General features: G+C 41.1%; 1 protein-coding gene across 5 annotated transcripts in view; it reads right to left on the reverse strand.

Moving 5' to 3' along the window:
• Positions 1 to 27,383, reverse strand: part of LOC116991929 (pre-B-cell leukemia transcription factor 1-like) — a 235,668-nt gene that overhangs the window by 4,876 nt on the left and 203,409 nt on the right. The window contains exons 6-9 of one of the 5 annotated variants that reach the window (XM_033050915.1): positions 22,163 to 22,322; positions 11,632 to 11,697; positions 9,113 to 9,225; positions 2,026 to 2,115 (exon numbers count right to left, since the gene is read on the reverse strand). In XM_033050915.1, coding sequence (XP_032906806.1) covers positions 2,026 to 2,115; positions 9,113 to 9,225; positions 11,632 to 11,697; positions 22,163 to 22,322 — 429 coding nt within the window. The remainder of the gene's footprint in view (positions 1 to 2,025; positions 2,116 to 9,112; positions 9,226 to 11,631; positions 11,698 to 22,162; positions 22,323 to 27,383) is intronic. The other 4 variants (XM_033050916.1, XM_033050917.1, XM_033050918.1 and 1 more) reach the window with 4 other exon arrangements.

Here is a 27,383-nt window from a genome sequence, read left to right on the forward strand (position 1 = left end):
AGGAACTGATGTGTTCATTCAGGTCAGGATTTGGGAACTCACTGCCGTTTGCTGCTGAGGAATTTTATAATAACTCAATTTCTTTGACAAGTGCTGTCTTTTCTCATTGGATGAATTAGTTACAAGCTCCACGGGATATTTCAATAGTAAGTTCAGCGTAGTACGAATCAGACCTGCTGTCTAATTGGAAGGATGTTTACAGTGTGAAGGGAATGACTACATTCATAACATTAATTCTAGAGTGTTATGTCATAAGTTATAGGAGCAGAATTGGGCCATTCGGCCCATCAAGCCTACTCCGCCATTCAAACATGGTTGATCTATCTTTCCCTCTCAACCCTTTACCATAATAGCTGACACCCTTACTAATCAAGAATCTATCTATCTATCTCACCTTTAAATATATCCATTGATGGCCTCCACTGCCGTCTGTGGCAATGAATTCCACAGATTCACCACCCTCTGACTAAAGGAATTCCTCCTCATCTCCTTTCTAAAGGTACATCCTTTTATTCTGAGGCTATGACCTCGGGAACTAGACACTCCCACTAGTGGAAACATCCTCTCCACATCTACTCTATCCAGGCCTTTCACTATTCTGTAAATTTTAATAAGGTACCCCCTCATACTTCTAAACTCCACCGAGTACAGGCCCAGTGCCGTCATATGTTAACGCATTCATTCCTGGGATCATACTCCTAAACCGCCTCTGGACCCTCTCCAACACCAGCATATCCTTCCTCAGATATGGGGCCCAAAACAGCTCACAATACTCCAAATGTGGTTTGAATAGTGCCTCAGCATTACATTGGAGAGCTGGCTGCTCGGGCACGCTGAGATAAACTGATGCAGGACATGGCCAATGTCCAGGCTCACACGTCACTCTGTGAAAGGGCAGTGCTTAGTGCAAGCCACTGGAGGCAGAAGCCATTTCAAAGGTTTAGGAACGTTGGAACTTGCCATAGCAGAGCACAGAAATGAACAGACACTAAAGGTTCACAACCAAAGACAACACGTATGAGGTTGAGGTCAATCAACATATCATCAAACTCCAGCTAACAACTATAACGCTAGCCTCACACACTGCTCTGTACTCACCACCAACAATCTATCAGTCGTCACTTCTGCCTAACATTCACATCCTCAGCACATCTTTACACACACTAAGACTCTGACCACATCTGATAGCCAGATGTTGAGCCATCACTAAGATACACTGCAACATGTTCCCGAACGCACCACCAACACCACTCACCGAAGATGATACATAACAGATGCCAGCAACAGTAAACGGGCAGGAAACAAGTTTGCTTCCATTGGAAGAGCGAGAGTATGGGCAATATTTGGTGCCATTACCACTGATTCTCTCACTAATTTCTCATTTGTCACTTGCCCCTCATTGCACACTCTCTTCTGACGTAGAGGTTTGAGATGGTGTGTGCATGCTTGAGACCCCCTCCCCCTCTCTAATTCATCCTTGTATCTTCAGCAAAAAAACAAAATGCTGGTGAACTCAGCGTACCAGGCAATCTGCATGAAGAGAAATACACAGACAGCGGCTCGGTTAGGACTCTTCCTCCACTGATGGAGTGGAGGGGAGAAGGCTAGTAGAACGAGGGGAGAGTAAGGGACAGGGGCAAGAGCTGGCAAATCATAGGTGGATATATGGGGGAGTTGACTGACAGATTATTCAGAAGGGGGAAGGGAAGAGTGGAGATAATAACCAAGGCTGGAGGTGATAGGTGGAGAAAAGGATACAAATGGTGGAGAATCTGATCAGAAGTGAAGGTGAGTAGTGATTGCAGAACCCAAGGGAGCACTGTAGTAGGGAGGGTGGGCGATGTGGTAGTGGAAAGAAGGGGGTAGTGGAAAGAAGGGGGACAGGGACAGGCACACCTTCCTGTAGGCAGCAGGACAGGAGCAGCTGAGCTGGAGGACGGGTAATAATCTTGGCTACAAGTCAAAATATAATCTCACAGCTTCAAGGCCAAGGGCATAAAATAGGAATTAAAAGCTGACTCTTACGTCTATACGCCTTGGGGTGTACATCTGGCTTCCTGTCATATCATCACTGTATCCGCCTGTCTGGTGTATAACATGACGCAGGGAATCCACCTGAAGGACAGAACAAGTCAACTCATCAATATCTCCACTGATTGCTGAGTGAACGCTTCATATTACTGGTCTCAAATCTTCAACCAATCATTAGTTTCACGACAAATGCAAATGTTTTGTACTCCTTGTTGTCAGTGTGGTCTGTTATTGACAGGACATCTCATTTCTCAAGATCAATCACAACCTCAAATCAAAATGAGTTCTACATAATCTCTTCCCTGACGTGCTAAGGCTATGGATTGCACAGTATATTTCATTTGGTCGTTATAACTTTGGAGCAGGTAATTGAGAACATTGTGTTTGTATTTGACATGGATATGAAATAATAAAGAGTGAAAATTAGCGATGCGTAGACTTACAATATACAGCTTGAACGGGAAGCTGGAACCTAGAGGGATATTTCTCTGAATCGAGCGGCTTGGAGAGGTGGGTACATATACAACATATTAAATAAGGGGAAACTTGAAGGAATGAAAGATGATATTTGATTTGAACACTGAATTTCAGAGTTTAGCAGCAATTTATTTTGTCTAAAGATGATCTCTAAACCCTGTTTTGGAAATATATTAGCTGGATTTTCTCATTCAAATCTGTGCTCAACAGCAAACACCAGTACATTAGACTCTCCATATACATATGTTTGATAGCAGCAGTCTAGAACGGTGCACAGCATAGCATTTTGCCTGATTCTTGTGTAAGATTTCCAGGTAAAAATATTTAGAAACACAGAACAATCAGTTTTGCGCTTTAAACCCCCATTAAGTAGTGCCAAGATATCTCATTTAAACACAGTCATTATTAAGCTTCCTTTTGGATCTGATTTTACCTAAAAAGGGATACTCTGAATCATCTATGCTTAACAAATCGACAACCTGTTCTTGAATTATCACCACATCTGCCTGAAATTTCCATCACCACTATTTTGGTGGAGGCGTTACTTAAACAAAACATGCGACAGGTGGAATTGATAGGGCAAATAGTACAGATGTATTTAAGAAGCTAGTTAATAACAACATGAAAGAAAATGAGGGTATGAACGCATGCTGAACAGGCTGTGTTGGGGGTTGTAAGTTTTGTATAATACCATCTGACCAGGGCAATATCTATGCTGAATAATGGAGACTCAGCAAGCAACCCAAGCTGCTTAAAAAGCTGCAGCAGCAAAGATATTACAGAACAAAACTTGTCCTTCCTCTTCAAGTTCCAAGTGTACTCCAGTGCCTACTATTCCAGTGACCAACTTCCATTCGAAGTAAAGCCCACTGCAGTTGTGAGCTACATACTCTCAAATCTAATGAGAAGCTGAAGGGGCGGCATGGTGACGCAGCGGTAGAGTTGCTGCCTTGAAGCGCCTGAGATGCGGGTTCTATCCTGACTGTGGAGTTTGTACGCTCTTCCCATGACCGCGTGGGTTTTCTCCGTGATCTTCAGTTTCCTCCCACACTCCAAAGACGTACAGGTTTGTAGGTTAATTGGCTTGGTATAAGTGTAAATTGTCCCTAGTGTGTGTAGCAGTGTGTTAGTTTGTGGGCATGGCTGGTTGGTGCGGACTCGGTGGGCCAAAGGGTCTGTTTCCATGCTGTATCTCTAAGATAAACTAAAAAGCTAAACTGTACAAGGTACAACCAGTGGAATGGGTGCATATCCTAGAATCACATTTCAAACTTTAGTAATGATTGCTTTTTATCCCCTAAAACTAGAATGTCACCAATTTTGCTTTGATACTTGCCTGGCAAATATGAAATTTGCAAAGCAATTGTGTCAAAACATAATTTCAAGCTCTCCTTGATAATGTCACTTCCTACCTCTCTCATCCCCTGAAGTCTATCAGTCTCAATGTCTGAGCTTGTAGTACTTGCAATCAAATGCTGAACATAGAATAGAACAGCACGGGAATAGGCCCTTCAATCTACACAATGTCTGGTGAACATGATGCTAAGACCAACACTTATCTACCTGCACATAAATTATATCCCTCCATTCCCTGCATTTGTGCTTATACAAACATCTCTTAAATGCCACTATGGTATCTGCCACCACCACCACCCCTAGTAGCTCGTTCCAGGCACTTGCCTGCACATCTCGTTTTAACTTTTCCCCTCGCACCTTAAAAACGATGTCCCCTAGTAGTTGATATCCCTACCATGGGTATTTGATATATCCATCCTGGGAAAGACGTTCCGACTGTCTACCCTACCGTTGATATTTTTTGATTGTTCCATCACTGACTGTCTAGACCAGTGGTTCCCAACGTGGGGCGTACGCCCCACAGGGGGGAAATTTGATTTTTAAGGGGGGCAATTGAGCGCGACTGAGGAGGTCTGGGTCCAAATTTTCGATTTTTATTTTTTGGGATTTTCCATCAGGTAAACATATGTAGTTTATGTTTCAGATGTTATTTTGAGTAAATAATTTTTTTTGGGTAAAAAAGGGGGGGGGGGGGGCATCAGGATTTTAGAGGTGATTAGGTGGGGCATGGCCAAAAAAAGGTTGGGAACCACTGGTCTAGACTGAAAGGTCTCTCTCTCATTCGTTAAAGTATAACACTCCTACAATGTTACTGAAGCTAATTACCCTCTAAACCTGTACATCCTTGGAGTCTGGGAGGAAACCGGAGAAAACCACGTGGTCACAAGGAGAAAGTACAAACTCCGTAAAGACACCAGCCGTAGTCAGGATTGAACCCGGGTCTCTGGAGCTGTGTGTGCGTGTGTGTGTGTGTTCATTTGAGAGAGAGGAAATTGATGGGAATGTGGAGGCGATACATGGATGAGGATACAATTAGTGTAAAACTGGTGCATGATGACAGTATTAACAGTGGGTTGATGAACCTGTTTCCATGGTTTAATACTATAGCACTATCTAAGTCATGATGGATTTGTTACGGGAAGCACGAGTTTAATGATTGCATTCTCTGAGGTAGATGTAGTCTGCGTGAGGAAGCTTGGCATACACCCACAAGGCAGAATGATCAGGAAAATAAATGCATAAAGGATAGTGACAAACTGGAGTAAACATTGGCTCAATGGAAAAAAAGGGCAATGTTCAATGAGAATTTCAGTGACATCTTAACTATGTGCACGGGTTTCACAGGGATCAGTAATTGGTTTCTTCTTTTTATGATACATTAATGATTTGAGTAAATGAGAGGGACCACATTTAAGAAGTTTGTTGAAGCAATCAAAACTGACAATGTGGTTAATTAGGAAATGGGAAAATTCCCGGCCTTGAGAAGATATCAACGGATTGGGACTGGTTAGATATTCACAATGTAGCAAGTGGAAATCATTCCAGAGTGACACAGCACAGAAACAGGCCCTTCGGCCCAACTCATCCATGCTGAGAAATATCAGCTATTATATTTGGGTAGATAAACAAGGCAAACTTGTAATCAATAATTATATGATACACCTCTGTACAGTCGGAGCAATAGAGGATCTTGGCCATTTAGAACGGAGATGAGGAAAAACCTTTTCACCCAGAGAGTTGTGAATCTGCGGAATTCTCTGCCTCAGGAGGCCAATTCTCTGGATGCTTTCAAGAGAGAGTTAGATATAGCTCTTAAACATAGCGGAGTCAAGGGATATGCGGAGAAGGCAGGAACGGGGTTACTGATTGTGGATGATCAGCCATGATCACAATCAATGGTGGTGCTGGCTTGAAGTGCCAAATGGCCTACTCCTGCACCTATTGTCTATTGTCTATCATATTGACAGATCCTTAAAGGTAGATAAATTAGTTAAGAAGGTATATCGAGTACTTGCTTCATCAATGCAATAAAAAGGAACTGCAGTAGCTGGTTTATACCAATAATAGATACAAAATGTTGGAGCAACTCAGTGGGTCAGACAGCATCTCTGGAGAACATGGACAGGTGACAGTTCGGGTCGAGACCCTTCGTATGAAGAAGGTCCTGACCCAAGATGTCACCTATCCATTTTCTCCAGAGATGCTGCCTGGCCCGCTGAGTTACTCCAGCATTTTGTGTCTATGCTGGCTGGATCAACGCTGACACAGGATATGTGAACAGTGAAATCATGCTGGAAATGTATTTTTAAAAATGACTTATTCCAAGGCTAGAGATCTGAATGTTTACGAAGGAACTGCAGATGCTGGAAAAATCGAAGGTAGATGAAAATGCTGGAGAAACTCAGCGGGTGAGGCAGCATCTATGGAGCGAAGGAATAGGTGACGTTTCGGGTCGAGACCCGAGATCTGAATGAGCTTTTGGTCACCACACTACAGGAAGGATGTCAAAGCAGAGGAGAAGATTTTATTAGGACTGAAAAATTATCACGAAAACTGTAACGTGAAAAGCAGAAGATTAAAGAGAGACTTAATTGAGCCATATAAAAATATAAGAGGCCTGAACATGGTGAACTGCAAATGTCTATTTACTTGGCAGAGAGGTTGATATCATAAAGGCAGAGATTTGTTAATGAGCAAGCGGCTCAGAGGGGCATTACATGCTGAAGCCCTTATTACATTTAAAATGCAGCAAATGGACACATCAAGAGCTGTCGTTTGACCAAAACAGCTCCTATTTGACTGTCATGGATACGATAGACTGAATGACTTTTACTTTGCTGTAGATGTCCATGATTCTAGAGGTGTTGTATACATGCAGTGGGTGAGAATAATAGGTACTGAGGATTGGAAATAGAGGACTAATCTTGTCTGCTCACTGAAATGTAAGGTGACACAGTCTATATTGGTTTGGTAGAAGTTATTGAGTGATAAGTAGTGGCCGGGCCCCTGGGAAGAACTCCCCTGCTCTTGTTCAGTCTTGTTTTAAACGTCACACGAGGGAACAAGCGAGTTTAACATCTCATCTGAAAGTTGTAACCTCTTACACTACAGCACATTCTTAATGATGTACTCAAGTCCCTGGATTGCAATGAACTCATGTGGACAATAAGTCATCAATTGACAACGTATATTGCAGTAATAATTTTAAATGTGCTCTTTGGACTTTAACTACTGAAGACTCACACAGAGGGTATGTAACTTTGATTTTCTATCCATTTTTTCCTTTAATGTTGTCGCACACCAGTCTTTATCCATTTTTGAAATGGAATCATAGTCAAACAGCAGAGAAACAGGATCTTCGTCCTAACTCATCCAATGCCAACTTAGATGACCCATCTAAGCTAGCCCACTTACCCATTATCCTTCTTAACCTTTCCTTACAACCCTTACCTGTTCAAATGCCTTTTAAAATGGTTTGTTAAATGTTGTTATTGTATCTGGCACAACTATTCCACATAAGCACCACCCAGTGTGAAAAAGTTGCCCCACGGATTCTTATTAAACCTTTCCCCTCTCACCTTCAACCTATTCCCTCTGTTCTTCATTCTCGATCCTCAGAAAAAGACTCTGCGCATCCTGCCTATTCTGTTCATAATTTTATACACCTCTCGGCTTCCCGTTCTTCAAGGACTGAGGTCCTAGGCTTCCCAACCTCCCCCTGCAGCTCATATCCTCGTGTCCAGGCAACATCACCATTGCATTGTAACACAACGCCCAATATCTAGACTCATTGTCTGACAAAGGCCAAATGTGCCAGATTCCTTCTTCAACATTCTATCTACCTGTGTTGCCACTTACAAGGAGGTGAAGAATAATTACCAATGTCAAAGATACTGTGCAGGAAAAAGCCAAATGCAGCATTGAACAAAATATGGATGTAATATGAACTACAATGCACAGGTGGAGTGAATGGAGCAAAGCACCTTAGCAAATCTAACATTCAAAAACTGGAACATTTTGTTTTTTTAGTCGTTTTTGTAAGCACCATGATTTCACTCTCAGCCCTTTCCTTCCAAGTTTATTCTTGCATTAATATTCTGTCTCAAGTTGGAACAGTGTCATTATACTACCATTATTATTACCATGGTTAATTTTCCATTCCTTCTTGGGCTCACAGCTTCAATAGACAATAGATGCAGGAGTAGGCCATTCGGCCCTTCGAGCCAGCACCGCCATTCAATGTGATCATGGCTGATCATCCACAATCAGCACCCCGTTCCTGCCTTCTCCCCATATCCCCTGACTCCGCTATCTTTAAGAGCCCTGTCTAGCTCCACCGGTCTCCACCGCCCTCTGAGGCAGAAAATTCCACAGACTCACAACTCTGTGTGAAAAAGTTTTTCCTCAACTCCGTTCTAAATGGCTTACCCCTTATTCTTAAACTGTTCTGGACTCCCCCAACATCTGGAACATGTTTCCTGCCTCTAGCGTGTCCAAACCCTTAATAATCTTATATGTTTCAATGCTTCTACCACCTACGTGATTGGAGAAGCTTAAAATAAAAACTTCTAATACTGAACTGGCTAATTCAAAGATGCTGATCAAGATCATAACCCATAGCACCAGCATTACCACTTTGTTGTTCTCCTGCTCAGATGTTTCTCTGGAACAGTTCACCAGGAGATTTGTTTCCTGAGGTTTCAAACAGCAGTAATCTTTCTTTGTCCGAGAGCCTATACACAGAGCAGTACAGAACGCCACAGGAGAACCTTTTCCCCTGTGGCTATCAAACTGTACAACTCCTACCCCTTCTGACGTGGGGGTAGACTGACTCCCCCCCACCCCCCTCCTCCCCAATTTTTGCACGAAGGCAAATTCCTTGTATGTGAATACTTGGCCAATAAACTTATTCCTTCATTCATTCACATCCCCAATGCTGGACTTTCCCTCGTCACTTTAATTTCATGTTTCGTGTATCTTGTTGTGTTTTATGATAGTTGGCAGACCAATTTCCCTCCTAGGATAAATAAAGTTATATCGAATCGTGTACACTATGAGAACAAATTCAACGATAGGAAGCGCCCAGAGCTCACATACCACGAACACACAAGGATTAGCAGGAGATTCTGGCTAGCACACAGGAGCAGGATTTAGTCATCTTTGCAGCTTCCTCGCTTGTGGACTGCGATAGTTTTTCTAATTTCTTTGTGAGATGTCCCGTACTCCAAATGCATCGTCCTATGCCTACCTGTGACTGTACGTTAGCTCCAACTTGAGAACCCTGGTAAGAATCCCCATTCAGTGACTGCATGTTCATGAATAAGTCTCCAGAGTTTGGCATGTTAAAAGAACCAGAAGAACCTGGAAAGGAAAGAGTCAGGCACCGGAATCACACACAGATTACACACAGTATGTCTCCCCTTGAGGCAAGCACTGAGAGAGTGCCAACAGGAAGGGGTGAATTCAGAATCAAAGATGCATGCACCCAAAATGCCCAGATTCATGTTCAGCATGCTCACAATCATCTGTTAGTTACATGCATTATGCAACCTGAAGAATTTAATTTTGGTTATTCAATCATTAAATTAGCTGATAGTAGGAAGAGTAAGTAATCAGTTGAAAGAAAGTAGATTATTATTGTTTAGATAGTGTCTGCCTTGGTTTGAGAATACCTTAAGAATACAGTGTCCTCCATAATGTTTGGGCCAAAGGCCCATCATTTATTTATTTGCCTCTATACTCCACAATTTGAGATTTGTAATAGAAAAAAAATCACATGTGGTTAAAGTGCATATTGTCAGATTTTAATAAAGGGTTGTTTTATACATTTTGGTTTCACCATGTAGAAATTACAGCAGTGTTTGTACATAATCCCCCCATTTCAGGGCACCATAATGTTTGGGACACAGCAATGTCATGTAAAGTAGTCATGTTTAGTATTTTGTTGCACATCCTTAGCATGTAATGACTGCTTGAAGTCTGCGATTCATGGACATCACCAGTTACTGGGTGTCTTCTCTGGTGATGCTCTGCCAGGTCTGTATTACAGCCATGATTTGGGGGCTAGTCCCCTTCAGTTTTCTCTTCAGCATATAAAAGGCATGCTCAATTGGGTTCAGATCGGGTGATTGACTTGGCCACTCAAGAATTGACCATTTTTTAGCTTTGAAAAACTCCTTTGTTGCTTTAGGCCACAACACCCCCACCACCGTGTTTCACAGATGAGGTGGTATGCTTTGGATCTTGGGCAGTTTCTTCTCTCCTACATACTTTGCTCTTGTCATCACTCTGATATAAGTTAATCTTGGTCTCATCTGATCACAAGATCTTTTTTCAGAACTGTGGTTGCTCTTGGCAAACGGTAACCTGGCCATCCTATTTTTGCGGCTAACCAGTGGTTTGCATCTTGCAATGTAGCCTCTGCATTTCTGTTCATGAAGTCTTCTGCGGACAGTGGTCATTGACAAATTCACACCTGACTCCTGAAGTGTGTTTCTGATCTGTCGGACAGGTGTTTGGGGATTTTTCTTTATTATAGAGCGATTCCTTCTGTCATCAGCTGTGCAGGTCTTCATTGGCCTGCCAGTCCCTTTGCGAGTAGTAAGCTCACCAGTGCTCTCTTTCTTCTTAATGATGTTCCAAACAGATGATTTTGGTAAGCTTAAAGTTTGGCTGATGTCTCTAACAGTTTTATTCTTGTTTCTCAGTTTCATAATGGCTTATTTGACTTTCATTGGCACAACTTTGGTCCTCATGTTGATAAATAGCAAAGAAAGGATCCAAAGGTGATGGAAAGACTGGAGGAAAGACTAGGTGCTGAGAGTAAGGAGGCAATTAAACACACCTGAGCAATCACAAACACCTGTGAAGCCATGTGTCCCAAACATATGGTTCCCTGAAATGGGGGGACTATGTATAAACACAGCTGTAATTTCTACATGGTGAAACTAAAATGTATAAAAATGGCCTTCAATAAAATCTGACAATGTGCACTTTTACCACATGTGATTTTTTTTCTATTACACATCTCAAATTGTGGAGTACAGAAGCAAATAAATAAATAATTGGTTTTTGTCCCAAACATTATGGAGGACACTGTATGTGAAGAATACATTTCAAGTTAAGACCATGCAAGATTAGTAACACTTGGGTAAGTGTCTGTAAAATGTACAAGAAGAATGCTCTTCCCCTGTTGTAAGCTGGTCCATGGCCTAAATATCTCTCACGTCATACTATGTGCAGACTGTGCATAGTGGCGTTAGCTTATTTCAGAGAAAAATACCTAAAATATCCAAGTATTGACCAGTACACTTGCATTGCACAAGAATAAAATAAGTCATTATGACGAGTTCACTGCAAACGATTGGCTGGTAATTAATTCCCTGTCCTTCTCAAAGCACAGATTGTAACAACCACACATCAACTTTCTGAGACAGAACAATCGATGTGACACTATTATGAGGGGATTAACTTCTTGGCAGATTGGTTCATTTTAATCAAAGGCTCCTTGAATCTGTCTTCCCTAGATTTGCTACTGCTGTGGTTCTGCTGCCTGTGGTCATTGCAGAACAGGATAGATTTTTGTAACATCATTGCAGAAATATATCTGTTGTCAGTTAATTACTCGCAGTGCGCTGATTGACCAAACGAGCAATCATTTCCAAACTATTGTACTTTTGGGAATCAATAAATGAGGTCATGTAACAGGATATGTTGAAGGTGCTCGACATCTGCGGTGAGAGAAAGGTCCTGTGATAGATCACTGACCTGAAGTATTTTCTGTTTGTGTTTCAGATTTGCAACGTCCATTGTAGTTTGCCTTTCTGTTACTGCCTGAAAATAAAACAGTATGATGGAGCTGCAAGGATTCGGGAAGAAAAAAATACATACGGAAGAGGACTGGTCTTCCAGAATACGAGAGAGTGCTTTTTTTGTGACTGTACACACGGGCGCGGCATACTAAAAAGTTAAATGTCTTCATTTGTCTTCTGGCCACGTGTCAAGCATGTTTATTAATCATGCATCATTTTGTCTACAAAAATAAGCACTGATACCAAGTATGAATGGGTGAATGGGGAGGAAGTAGGAGAAGGTAGCGGAGAGGAAGGAATATTGCTCAACACAATTCAGTCACCACAGATCTAACTATGGTCGATTTGCATGTAAAGTCCTGATTTAAACATAGCCTGTGAAGATCTAGTATAGCAGCTAGCCACAAACAGCAATGTGCCTCAAATATTCTCAAGGTGGTTCTACAGGAACACCAAAGAAAGCATTGTATCAATTTAAACCAACAATTTCCACACTGTCCATATCAAATTTGAAGGCTATGCAGGAAGTCCACATACAATGGCTAACGTGAGATTGAAGAACTCTGCATGAAAGCATTTTGATCACGGTCACTCGGGGAAACTACATTGCTGGCCATTGTTGGACATTTGAGAAATTATATGATTCTCTTTGAAGCCAACTTTATGGACCTTTGTACGTTGTTGCTTTTTTAATTTATCTCGGACTGTCAGAGGCTAAAGGTCAATGATATTTTTTACAGAAGAATACCAAGAAGCACATTTTGGCAAAAGTATGGAACATGCACAGGAATAAAGTTCAGCAAATCCTATAGGTAAAATGGAGGTTTCCCTCGTCGATCTAAGCATGTCAAAACATCAAGATCAAGATACATTTATTTGTCACATGTACCAATTGGTACAGTGTTTGATCATTTTGGTTATCACAAGGTATTCGGCACAGTTGAGTCACTGACAAACCTTCATGGTAGAAACCTGTCAATTTGAGTTAACCTATTACTGTCCCTTGCACTTCTTCTCAATTGCCTTACACTAAATTAGCCACTGCTCCTTAGTCACTCAGATATGGAATGGACATAATTTCCTGGAGCCTGTGTTTTGAACTATGGTTACTGTATGTCATGTTGTTACTTGCGGGCGGAGCACCAAGACAAATTCCTTGTATGTGAATACTTGGCCAATAAGCCTAAACCTATACATTCATTCATTAGGATGTGACCACAAGAAGGCCAAAACACTGCACCTGCAGCCTGATATGCCCTGGAGCCATCCAGAGTCACAAGAGCTGACAGTTTTGCCTGCTTTGTTAACCACCAGCAGATTCTATACTTAAGCTTGGATGCAGGTACCATAGCTCAGTACCTGCCTAAGCTTTCCTAAGCTTTCCAGGACTGGAGTTCCACTATCTCTGAGATCAGCTTGTCAATGTATGTAATGCCATGTGAATCCCATGTCCTTTTCTGTCCAGCTCCCATGGGTGTAAACTATAAGATATGAATATAAGATATGATGTTTTAACAACAATAATTTCTAATAAATCCAAACATTATTTGGCTTGCTTCCAAATGTTGAAAAGGAAAACCACTTCAACATATGTAACCATCCAGAAATGAACACAGTAAATAAAAGGCTACATTTAAGGAAAAACTTTGTTTTAACTTCTCCTCCTTCGATTTCCTATGATATTTTGTATGAGGTACATTCCTGTTAATCTTTCACAAGCAGTAACTATTCCATTTCTTTTTAAGCAAAGAACCTAGAATCCTAACCACAGACTTGAAAATGAGCAATTGCCTTAATTGTTTGCATTAACGGAACAGGATACTTGATTATTTGACTGTGGGTAAAATGGGCACAATGCTTTAACTTGGCAACTTAGATACAATATCAAAACGATTTGTGTGGGGAGAAGGCAGGAACGGGGTACTGATTGGGGATGATCAGCCATGATCACATTGAATGGTGGTACTGGCTCGAAGGGTTGAATAGCCTCCTCCTGCACCTATTGTCTGTATATTGTTAATATCACTCACTGCCATACCAGGATCAGAAATTGCAAAGCATATTAAAATCCAACATCTACATGAACATCGGCGATCAAGTATGAAAGGCAGAACCCTGGCAAATGCTCTTTGGCTAACGATCTCCAGTTCTGGGCTTTGAACATTTGATAACTGCTTTAAACGCTGTGATCAAAATTGATTGCAAATAACGATTATTCAGTGTGCACAAGCTATAATATTTAAACAGACTAGAATGGCTAACTGCAATTGAAATTAAAGCATCTGCATACTTTTATTCAAGCATGGAACATAAAACATGGAACAGGACAGTTCAGGAACAGAGCCTTCAGCCCACAATGTCTGTGTCAAACACAATGCCAAGTTAAATTACTCTTCTCTGCTTGCATTTCATTCATATCTCTCTACTCCCTCCCTATCATAAAGCCTCTTAAAAGCCAATATTGTATCTGCTTCCACCAACACCCTTAGCACCATGTTTCAGGCACGAACCACATTTGTGTAAAAAAAAAACTTGGCCCGCACTTCTCCTTTATACTTTCTCTCTCTGACTTTGAACTTATGCTTTCGAGTCTTTGACATCTCCATCGTGGGAAAAGGTTCTGACTCTATCTACACCTCTCGTACTTTTATCATGTCTCCTCTCAACCTCTGGTGCTCCAGAGAAAACAATCCAAGTTTGTCCAACCTTTCCTTTTAGCTGATACTCTCCAATCCAGGACGCACTCCTGCACCCTCTCCAAAGCCTCCACATCCGCCTGCAATGAGGTGACCACAACTGCACACAATATTCCAAATGAGGCCTAACTAAGGTTTTATAAAACTGCAACATGATCTCCTGAGTCTTATATTCAACGCCCCAAAGGATGAAAGAAAGTATAATCTTCCTTACCGCTCTATCTACTCATTGCCACTTTCAGGGAGCCATGGCCTTGGACCTCAGAGTCCCTCTGTACATCAAGGCTGTTAAGGGTCCTGCTTTTAACTATATACTTTCCTCTTACATTCGACCTCTCACAGTACAACACCTCACAATTGTTCGATTAAACTCCACCTGCAATTTCAGTGGAAATCTGCGTCGGACACCAAGGCAGCGCTTGGCCAGTCCGACCCTGCAATGTTGCCATGACAACGGGCCTTCATGGTCAGATCAAGATCCCTGCACTTACAACAACTGGGACCTGAAAATGGTGCCAAACTGGTGACTCTGTATACTGTCTCAGTGTACTACTGCTATACACTTGTACTGTATCTGAGATGCTTATCTAATATAGATAGCTTATTAAAATATAGCTTTAAGTTTAGCTAAAGATAGCTTCTATAGGTATAGTGATACTTGTACTGAACTGTAGACAAAAATCAATTTCACTGTACCTCGGTACATATGACAAATATAGTAGCATTCCATATCATACCAATTTCTCCGCCCATATCTGTAACTGGTCTAAATCCCGCTTCCCCTTCAACAAACTTCCTCACTGTCTGCAATTCGAAAAATGAATACAGAATTACCCTACATAAACTAATTACTTTGAAACTCTTAAAGGAAGCAATCAATATGATCAATGAGATGTCAAGAGGCAAAGTGCAAGCTGGTCTCTCTTTCTTCCATCAACCTCACTTGCTTGTAATTTGGCAGCAACCAAACCTATTGCAACTCCAAAAGTCCCCTAACTGAAGAGAAAAATTGCTAACTAACAGCCCCATCAAACTCTACTGCTTGGATATCCTGACACTCAGCTTTGAAGAACGTGCAGCTTTAAAATTCAGTTAGATTGTTCTGGTAGGTTGTAAGTGGTAGATATGTTATACTCGTAGAAAACATATTTCCAGCAAGATAACTTTGTTCCCTACTTTCAATCTTGCATTTTCCAAAAATCAAGATCACCTTGCCATCATCACTAGTGTAGGTGTGTTGTCAATTAATTGGGAAAGTTAACAGAATGTAATTATTTATTGCGAAGGGACTTGAGTACAAAAGTAAGGAGTTTGTGCTTCAGTTAACTTGGGCACTGTTAAGACCACATCTGGAGTTCTGTATACAGATTGGGTTGCCTTATTTAAGGAATGATCTACAAGTGCTGTAAGCAGTTCAGAGAAGAATGACTGGACTGATACCTTGAATAGTGGATTGTTTCACCATGGCAGGTTGGACAAAAATGTATCCCCTGGAAGAGTGACAAGGGATTAATCTTGACGGGAGAAAATAGAGTGAATATTTCCTCTTGTGGAAGAAACTAATACTAGATGTTGTTGTTTTAAATTAAGGGGTCGCTCATTTAAGATGGCAATTTTTTTCTCTCTCAGCATAACTTGGGACTGTAGACAATAGACAATAGGTGCAGGAGTAGGCCATTCGGCCTTCGAGCCAGCACCGCCATGCACTGTGATCATGGCTGATCATCCACAATCAGTACCCCGTTCCTGCCTTCTCCCCATATCCCTTGACTCTGCTATCTTTTAGAGCTCCATCTAACCCTCTCTTGAAAGCATCCAGATAATCGGCCTCCACTGACTTCTAAGGCAGTGAATTCCACAGATTCCCAACTCTCTGAGTGAAAAAGTTTTACTCATCTCCGTTCTAAATGGCTTACCGCTTATTCTTACACTGTGGCCTCTGGTTCTGCACTCCCCCAACATTGGAAACATGTTTCCTGCCTCTAGCGTATCCAATCCCTTAATAATTTTATATGTTTCAATAAGATATCCTCTCATCCTTCTAAATTCCAGTGTATACAAGCCCGGTCGCTCCATTCTTTCAACATATGATAGTCCAGCCATCCCAGGAATTAACCTGGTGAACCTCAAAAGATAATGAAAGCAGCGCCTTTGACTATTTTTGAGGAAGAATTAGATAGATTTTAAATGTACAATTATTGGACAGATGTGAATGTGGAATTGAAGGTACAATCAGATCACCCAAAGTCTTATTGAAATGACAGAGGATTCAAGTGCCTTGTTCCTGCTCCTCATTCATATGCTTGCATATATGTTTGTATGAAAATCCCAGGTTTGATCTCATTAAGGGCGGCAGTAGGAGAAGACAAATGGCTCCAGCTTCCAAGGCTAGTGAGAGGAAAATAAAACTGAGCCTCACATTCCTATCCCAGGTCCAGGAGCTAAATGGGATTAGAGTCATAGAGTGACACAGTGCGGAACCAGGCCCTTCGGCCCAACTTGCCCACATGTCCCATCTACACTAGTCCCACCTGTCCATGTTTAGTCCATATCCCTCCAAACCTGTCCTATCCAGAATGGTGTCCGTGTTGAACGATTAACTAGTTTGATTATGAAATGCATCTCTCATCCAGTGTTGTGCAGAGGGACCACAAAGTTGAATTGCTTAGTGCCCAAGGACTGTCCTGGAACCTACACTGAATAATCACAATCAAATATTACTCTGACTTATGCATCTGTTTCCGGTAATATTCTCACATTCATCACAATGGACACGCCTCAAGGTACATCATGAAACCATATGTACAGAGATGAAGCATAGATTAGTCACATGCTCAACAGCTAACAAAAAACCAAGACAAAATGAGAATAAAACCTATAATTGGAAATGTACTTCCATAGGTCTAATCTGAGGAAAGGAATATGCAAGTTACTTGCAACTATCTTAAACAGTGAAGGACATGGAAATAACTAAAATCCCAGTCACACCAATGTCAAAGCAAACTCATCTGAATTTTATTCACTGAGAGAGTTTGAGTTAAAATGTTAATGAGATCAGTTTTTGAAGTGTTATGTATACAGGCATACAGCATGTCTATGATTCTCTCCGGTAAGCCCCAGAGAAGATATGTGCCGAACAGGTATGAGACACTAAATATAGCAAAGGACCAAGAGATTTATATATGGCTGTGCTCTCTCTGCACAGCGCTGATACAGTCTCAACATAGTGTGCTGCTAGGTACAGATATACCCTCTTCCACAAATACAGTGCCCTCCATAATGTTTGGTACAAAGTCCCATCATTTATTTATTTGCCTCTGTACTCCACAATTTGAGATTTGTAATAGAAAGAAAATCACATGTGGTTAAAGTGCACATGTCAGATTTTAATAAAGGCCATTTTTATACATTTTGGTTTCACCATGTAGAAATTACAGCAGTGTTTATGCATAGTCCCCCCCATTTCATGGCACCATAATGTTTGGGACACAGCAATGTCATGTAAATGAAAGTAGTCATGTTTAGTATTTTGTTGCATATCCTTTGCATGTGATGACTGCTTGAAGTCTGCGATTCATGGACATTGCCAGTTGCTGGGTGTCTTCTCTGGTGATGCTCTGCCAGGCCTGTATTGCAGCCATCTTTAGCTTATTCTTGCTTTGGGGGTTAGCCCCCTTCAGTTTTCTCTTCAGCATATAAAAGGCATGCTCAATTGGGTTCAGATCGGGTGTAGCTTTGAAAAACTCCTTTGTTGTTTTAGCAGTATGTTTGGGATCATTGTCTTGCTGTAGAATGAACTGGCGGCCAATGAGTTTTGAGGTATTTGTTTGAACTTGAGCAGATAGGATGTGTCTATACACTTCAGAATTCATTATGCTACTACCATCAGCAGTTGTATCATCAATGAAGATAGTGAGCCAGTACCTTCAGCAGCCATACATGCCCAGGCCATAACTCCCCCACCACCGTGTTTCACAGATGAGGTGGGTATGCTTTGGATCTTGGGCAGTTCCTTCTCTGCTCCATACTTCACTCTTGCCATCACTCTGATATAACTTTATCTTCATCTCATCTGCCCACAAGACCATTTTCCAGAACTGTGGTTGCTCTTTTAAGTACTTCTTGGCAAACTGTAACCTGGCCATCCTATTTTTGCAGCTAACCAGTGGTTTGCATCTTGCAGTGAAGCCTCTGTATTTCTGTTCATGAAGTCTTCTGCAGACAGTGGTCATTGACAAATTCACACCTGACTCCTGAAGAGTGTTTCTGATCTGCCGGACAGGCGCTTGGGGATTTTTCTTTATTATAGAGATAATTCTTCTGTCATCAACTGTGGAGGTCTTCCTTGGCCTGCCAGTCCCTTTGCAATTAGTAAGCTCACCAGTGCTCTCTTTCTTCTTAATGATGTTCCAAACAGATGAATTTGGTAAGCTTAAGGTTTGGCTGATGTCTCTAACAGTTTTATTCTTGTTTCTCAGTTTCATAATGGCTTCTTTGACTTTCATTGGCACAATTTTGGTCCTCATGTTAATAAACAGCAATAAAAGTTTCCAAAGGTGATGGAAAGACTGGAGGAAAGACTAGATGCTGAGAGCTCTCTTATACCTGCATTAAGGAGGCAATTAAACACGCCTGAGTAATTACAAACATCTGTGAAGCCATGTGTCCCAAACATTATGGTGCCCTGAAATGGGGGGGATTATGTATAAACACATCTGTAATTTCTACATAGTGAAACCAAAATGTATAAAAATGGCCTTTAATAAAATCTGACAATGTGCAAATAAAAATGGCCTTTAATAAAATCTGACAATGTGCACTTTAACCATGTGTGATTTTTTATATTACAAATCTCAAATTGTGGAGTACAGAGGCAAATATATAAATGATGGGTCTTTGTCGCAAACATTATGGAGGGCAATGTCGGTACAATTTTCTCATTTCTCATTTTATTTACAACGCAGAAGATTTTCGTGCTGCCCATCAAGTTTATGTCAGTTCTTAGAACAATCCATCAAATGCCTTCTCCCACTTATTTCCCTGTTCCACATTCTCTCTCGTGCCCAAGAAAATAGCCACAGGATTAGCCATCTGGCCCCTCATCCCTGCCACCCCCACTCAATATGATTCTGGTTGATATACTCTGGCCTCAACTCCCCTTCTACGCCAGATGCCCAGAGCCCTCAATTCACATATCTTCGAAAAACGTATCTATCTTCAATTGAAATACTTCTAATGAACTAACCTCCATGTCTCTCTGGTATAGCGAATTCCATACATTCACCACCTACTGTAAGACGAAATTTCCATACACCTCTGCTTTAAATTACCGGCCCCTTTCCTTGCAGTTCTGCCCACTTGTTTGAGATTGTTGAAACATCTCACATTTCTACCCTTCGGATCTTATATGTGTCAATAAGGTCATTGCCTATTTTCTAAACTCCAAGGGATGCAGATGCGATCTGCTTAGCCGCTCTTGAAAGAAGAACCATCTCATCCCAGAATTAACTTGGTGAATCTCTTTCGCTACTATATCCCTTTGTAGGTTAGGAGACCAAAACTATGCTCGGTACTTATAGTTGCAGCCTCATTGATATCCTGTAAAACTGTAACAAAAGCTTCAAACTCAAATCCCCGTTCAATAATACGCCCATTAACACACATCCTAAATCTCCCATCACGCTCTACATTGGAATAAATTACAGTAGTCAGTTAACCAACAGATCCCAACACATCTTTGGGTTGTGGGAGGAACCTTGAGCACCCTGGCAAAATCTATGCATTCACATGAGACCTTAATTGAAAGCACAGGGTCACCACCATTGTCTAGCAACAGCATTTCATCTTCCATCTAGGTACAGTGCAGCCCTCAGAACTGAACAATAATTTCAACGAGTTCAGATAACCAACCAGTTCTCATGAAGGGTGTACATCTATACATTATTCCCACCACAGATGCTGTTGAACTGACTAAGTATTTCTGGAATTCATTTTTATTTCAGATATCCAGAAATTGCAGTATTTGTATCTAATTTTTTGCAAGATCCATTCCCATTCCTCTCCTATTTACGGATCAGCATAGCAATAAACAAGCTTTCACTACCCTCTCACAGCCAGCAACCCAACCTCTATCATTCAATCTCGGGATCTGCATCCTGTTACAAACATTTATCCTTGTCATCAAACTCCTCTCAGCAAATTAAATTAATAAACAACTTTTCCCAGTTCCCCGAATCCGACCTTTCTGTCCTGGGCCTCCTCCATGGTCAGAGTGAGTCCCACTGCAAATTGGAGGAGCAGCACCTCATATTTGGCTTGGGTAGTTTACACCCCAGCGGTATGAACATTGGCTTCTCCAATTTAAGGTAGTCCTTGCTTTCTCCCTCCTTCCCCTCACCTTCCCAGCTCTCCCACAACCTACTGTCTCCGCATCTTCCTTTCTTCTTCCCGCCCTCCCCCACAATGTCTGACGAAGGGTCTGGACCGGAAACGTTGCCTATTCCTTCACTCCACAGATCCTGCCTCACCTGCTGAGATTCTCCAGCATTTGTGTCTACCTAACATGAACCATTAAGTCAGTCTTCACAGACACTGCCTGACCTTGGATTCATCCAGCATTTTCTGTTTTGTTCTAAATTGTAAAATTATCCTCTGCTGTTTTTGATTCCTTCAGCATCATTCTAACAGCAAACACATCTTACACTTCTTTCTTTTTTTGGCATCCCTAAGGAACTGCTCTTTCCAGGAGTCATCACTAATACAGAGATCCCTTCCTATAGCATTGTCCTGTGCAAGCACAGCAGATGTAACACCTGCCCTTCCATAAAATGTATTCCATTCTCTCTTGTATGTCTCCACCCAGACTGATCTTTGTCCATTTCATTGTCCCCTTTGTGGCTTGCAAAGTCAAGCAAGTCAAGAGTGTTTAATTGTTATCCCTTGTGTCATTTAATCTTTAGCTTTTTGATCTTACCTCTCCCTTCCACTGTATATTAAAACCATGCTTATCCATATATTTTCCCAATTAAGATGAAAGGTCTCAACCTGAAATATTCCATAGGTTCTGCCTCACTTGTACAGTATTCCAACGCTTCCTATTTAAATTCATTTGAATAGCGCCGATCTTCCACTAATCTACAGTGGCAGGAGCTGACAGTGGGAAGGGCATCTGGGCAGCCTCCAAACAGAAATTCCAACAGATAAGTAACAATGTCACTCAATTAGATAACTTCGTTCTTTATGAGGGCTATATACCTAGTATGCCTAATTTTATTTGAACACATATTATTTCACTGGAAAAGATTCACAGATTGAATTCTTGCACCGACCATTCTCAGGGGCCACTTTATAGTATGCGGTCACCAAGCAGTAAGTTATGATCCAGAAATAAAACTAACATCATTACATGATTAACAGTCTTGAAAGTTTATGATCACTTTATTGCTGTTGCATAGGATAACTATAATTTCTAACTTTAATTAAGCAAATGTAATTTATTCCCTATAGTCCAAACACAAACATCTGCACAATCCCACTCAATCATTGTTTTTTCCATATCTTCATGCCATATCATAGTTTTTTTTTTGTTTATTGAATATATCAAAAATAAATACCGCTATGTAAAATACAGAGTTTTTAATGTTTATTCCCAATACAATTGTCCTTCAAAAAGGATCACTGAAATACGACATGCACACGACACAATATTATTACAACTCTTTTTTATTATCTTGTAAAGTCCACTGAGATTCCTTAACTGTTTATACATACAGGATTAACAAGAAGCCTTACCTGAATTGGGCGTGGAAGGAGAATTTGCTTGACTCCCTTGCTGAGCTACCACAGTTGTGGCATCTGCAGCGGTTTTGGCTGCATAAAGATTGGCCTCCTCCTGGAATTTTCCAATATTCTTCTTATACCTTATCCGTTTATTACCAAACCAATTCGACACCTGGTATTTGCAAGACAAGATGAATTAGTGACCTGCATTTAATAAACCGTGTGATAGAAAATAGATAGAAATTTAAGACAGACCAAATTAATAGGTGGCACAGGAGTTGGTACAATGTTTATTCAAAAACGTAACTATGAAAAAATGTCACGTTGAAGACCTCCTTCGACTATGTTGAAGACTATCTACGACTACCTTCGACTACCCTCGATTACCTACGACTAACATGCCGACCTATTACAACCCACTACAACTAAACCTACGAGTAAAAATAGTATCGATTTTTTCCATGGCATCCTTTTTTTACTCGCGGGCATTTTTTAACATATTGAAAATATGTTAAATATGCTCTGGCTCCAGCTCCAGCCATGGGCACCTCTGGAAGGGGGGCAAGTTAAGGTTAGTATAGGGTTAGGCATTTTCCTCTCAGTGGAAGATGCCTTAGCCTTCCCCCAGCCTGGCACTGCCCCAGTCCCACTATGGCCGTGACTCCCACTCTGCACACTGGCAGTCAGTGGGGTTCAGTAAACGGGGGAACCCAGAGGAACTGCCCTCACCCATTAATTAGGCTGGTTCAGGAGCCAGACCTCTGCAGCAGTCTCATTCAAAAAACACACACAATTACATATTCACAGGTTGTATATATATATATATATATAGTATAATAATATATAGTTTAAATAGACTGCAACACGGAAATAGGCTCCCCATGGTGTAATAGGGGCATGTACTAGATGGCGCTTGCTTTTTTGATCTCATTTTCTAATTACTTTAAGTAAGTTTATTGGCCAAGTATTCACATACAAGGAATTTGCCTTGGTGCTCTGCCCACAAGTAACAACATGACAGACAGTGTCACAGACATACATTAATTAATTAATGTGCAACTTTTGGCACTGATGAGTTATAACTTCTCAATTATATTTGATCTAAATCCGTGCAACATTTAATGTAGTTCCGAGACATGAGTCACGAAAGTTGATTTCTAGACACATTTTTGATGCTCCGCCCACAGCCTATTTCTGCTTTGTAAGTTCCTTGTAGTTCCTTGGAAGAATTACATATCAGCAGTAACTATTAAATCAGATGGTTGATGATCACTACTAGGCAGTGGCACAAAGTATAGCATGAATGTCACTTAAAGCTGCCTAAGCAACATTGATTAATTCAAATACAACCAAACATTGCTTAAAATCAAGTTTGCTTGAATTATGAGGATTTTCCTATCTCCTGTTGTACATAAACTTATTTTCATAGTTTCTGCAAAGTTCTCCGAACATTTCAAACATCCCGGAAACAATGCAGACACAAGAACCTACAGATGCTGAAATCTTGAGCAAAAAAGTGCTGGAGGAACTCAGTGGACTAGGCAACATCTGTAGAGGGAATGGAGAGATGACATCTTGGGTGGGAAACATTCCCAAAATGTAACCTGTCCATCCCCAGGACCCTTGCAGCCCCTCAATACAGATGTTCCCAAAATTGCACTCTGTCGTGGCAATTGCTCGATGCTTTCAGAGGACAATCACAACAGTCTAACAATGATAACATCAGCTGGCAATTACAGCCACTGCTGATGGTTTTGGCTTTAGTTTGGTGATGTTGGGAGAGCATTTTGAAAGTGATATTTGGAATTACGAAAAAGATTTCTGAGACAGTATAAATCAACAATTAGAAAGACAAGATTTATCATGGACAGTCTGCATGGATTTATTAATTAAAATTGTGTCTAACAATTAGTTTTTGAAAACTAAAATACTGCAGATGCTGCAATAAAATTAGAAAATGCTGCAAATACACTGCAAGTCAGGCAGCACATGTGGCAAAAGAAACCTAGTTAAAGTTTTGGGTTTGGAGTTTCAGTTTAGTTTAGATACAGCGTGGAAACAGTCACTTCGGCCCACTGAGTCTAGGGCGACATTTGATAGATAGATAGCACTAGATCTGTGTCCAATACACTAGGGGCAATTTACAGAAGCCAATTAACCTATAAACCACACATCTTTGGAATGTGGGAGGAATCTGGAGCACCTGAAGAAAACCCACGCAGTCATGGTGAACATGCAAACTCCACACAAGCAGTAACCAAGGTCAGGATTGAACACTGATCTCCTGCGCTGTGAGGCAGCAGCTCTACCGTTGCGCCACAGGTACAGGTCTATCATTAGCATTGAGAACAGTTGGAAATCAAACAATGTCGTAAAAAAGGGAACAAGGCAGAGAACAAAGGGAAAACCAATGATCAAATGGAGATTTGGAGAGCCCAAAGGAGGCAAGTAGTAGTGGTGCTAGCTGAGAAAGGGTGACGAAGGATTGTCATTGACCTGAACTATTAAGTTTATCTCTCTCTCTCTCTCCACAGTTGCAGACTGAGCAATTGTCGTTCTTAAGCAAATAGGTGGGTAGATGTGGATAGTGGATTTGATGCAGTATTCATCGATTTTAAATAAGGGAAACTTATAAAAATGCACATGAAATATTAACTGTTTCTCCTTCTCCAGATACTGCCTGACCCATTGAATGTTGCTCAACTTTTCTGTTTTTGTTTCAGATTTCCAGCATATGCCGTTTTTTCATTTTGGTTACAATCACTATTGGAGATGGTCACTGCCCGAGAATTTTGTGACGTTAATGAAACTTGTCACTTATCAGCCCATGTCTTGCTGCACAGAGGACTGCTTCATTTGGTAAAGAGTATGGACTGAAAGATCATGTAATGTGTTTCAGACGGCACAGAGATACATGATTTTATTGATTGCTTAGAACAATGCCATGTTAGAACCGGTTAAAATACTAGAATACAACACGAGTTCTGTGTGTGGTCGTGTTAAACAAGCTGCAGACGGATGTGAAAGAGAGAGTGTTGACAAGATTTCCAAAGATGTCACAGTGGAGAACAATATACTAGACTGGGCTTGTTTTCTTTTAAACTATGGAGAATGAGGATAGACAATAGAGTGCACAAAATTTAGGGTCCTGGATAGGCTGAACAAAAAGGACTTAATTCCTTTGCCTTGAAAGTTGCTAATTAGGTGAGATAAATTTGTTAACTGGCAGAAGATGTTTCTTCTACCAGTTAACAAATTTATCACACCTAAGATAAATTGGGAAGTTGGGGAACATTTTTAAGCCAAAGAATAAAAAACACCATGAGTCAAATGGCAACCTTGCACGCCATTAATTGCTGTGGTTCTATTAACACAATGAGATACCTAAGTATAACGATAGAGCAGTTAGTACTAACATCACACAGCTCCGATGATGCAGGTTCCATCCTGAACCTGCTTTGAGTCTTAATTACATGTGGTTTTTAATATTAGTGATTTCCAAACACTCTCATTCTTTTGACATTCTTGATAGCCAGTCAGCCTGGGGCACATCTCAACAGATTGTCAAAGAAGTTTTGCAGATTGGTTTTGGTAACGGGTAAAATAAAACAATGAGGATTTAGTGGACAGCTCTTGAAACCAGGTGTGAAAACTGCAAAGCTTGATTAACTCTCACTCGATTTTTTTTTAATGCAATTTTCAAATTTGTACAACCTATTCATTTTACATAGGCAGCAGCTGCACGCCTGAGGTGAGCGTAGTGTTGTGAAAGGTTAGTGCCAGGAGAAGCTATCCTGCACCTCTTAAAGGATAAGCTTCTCGTGGTCACAGCTGGGGCCTTCCTTTAACTTAGTTTGCCCTAAGTGACAATGAATGATGCAAAATATGGGAGTGAGTTGCAAGTTTTCAACAGCAATGGAAGAGATTTTGACAAAGCTAATGGGGGAAAAAAAGAAATGTGATTAGTTTGCTGGGGCTCAGGAAGGCCTTCAGACAAACTCTCCAAAGGCAGTAGAAACAGACAGCGACAGAAAACATAGGGCAGTATCTGGGGATAAGAACAGAGTTAATGAATCAGGTTGATGAACTGGAAAAAAAGAGAAAATTAGATGGTTTTAGGTTGAGGGAGGGAAGGGAGTTTTTTAATCTCAATTATGGGACCCTGGTCTCTATTGAAACTGGCAATACAAGAGTAAGGAAATCATGAGAAAGAAAATGGCTTGGTCACAACTGAAGCAATGCGTCCAAGTTCTGAGTGATATACTTTTAGTCAGATATAAAATCTTTGAACGGGATGTAATAGAGATTTATAATGAAGGATGCCTTAACTAATGTGACAGTAAAATCAAAACTAGTCTCCCAGTCACTGATGAAGTATTTAAGACGGGACTCACCAATACATAATTGGATTTATATGCCACTGTGACGTTTGAATTGTAAGGTCGCTAATTGCTACAATGCTCTTGTTACGTTCCTTCTGCATATCATTTGTCCAATTATTACCAGCTTCCATTGGAGGATGAGTAGCAGCAGATGAAGAGTAGGCAATATAATGTAGAAACAAGGAACTGCTGGTTTTATTTTTATTAAAAGACAATGCTAGAGTAACTCAGCGGGTCAAGCAGCATCTCTGGAGAGCATGGCTAGGTGACGTTATGAGACGGGACTCTTCTGTACACTGATTGTAGGGGGAGGAGGCTTAGGAAGCTGGAGGAGAAGAGGGGCAGGACAAAGCCTGGCAGGTAACAGGTTGATACAGGTGAAGGGAGTTTTTGATAGGCTGGTGGTTGGAAAAGGCCACCGATAAAAAGGCAGAAGGTATGATACAAGAGGATTGAAGAGTTGCAAATTGTGAGGCTAGAGGAAGGGACGGAGGTAGAAGAGAAATAGGTTCATACAGGTGGGGCACTGTGGGGAGGAGGTGACGGATAAGGGTTTTGGGTGGAGAAGAGTGAGGGAGGGGGGAGGGGGGGAGGGGGAGGGGTTATGGTAGTTTCCTAAAACTGGAGAATTCAATGTTTATACTGTTGGGTTGTAAGTTGCCCAAGCAGAATATGAGGTGCTGTTCCTCCAGTTTGTGTGTGGTCTTACTCTGGTAATAGAAGAGGCCCAGGACAGAAAAAATGAGTAGGGTAATGGGTAGAGGAGTTAGCAACTGGGAGATCCAGGAGGCCTTGGCAGACCTAGAGCAAGAGTTTGGCTAAAAGATCACTGAGTCTATGTTTGGTCTTGC

This window comes from Amblyraja radiata, chromosome 35, assembly GCF_010909765.2.
Source record: "Amblyraja radiata isolate CabotCenter1 chromosome 35, sAmbRad1.1.pri, whole genome shotgun sequence".
Lineage (NCBI taxonomy): Eukaryota > Metazoa > Chordata > Chondrichthyes > Rajiformes > Rajidae > Amblyraja > Amblyraja radiata.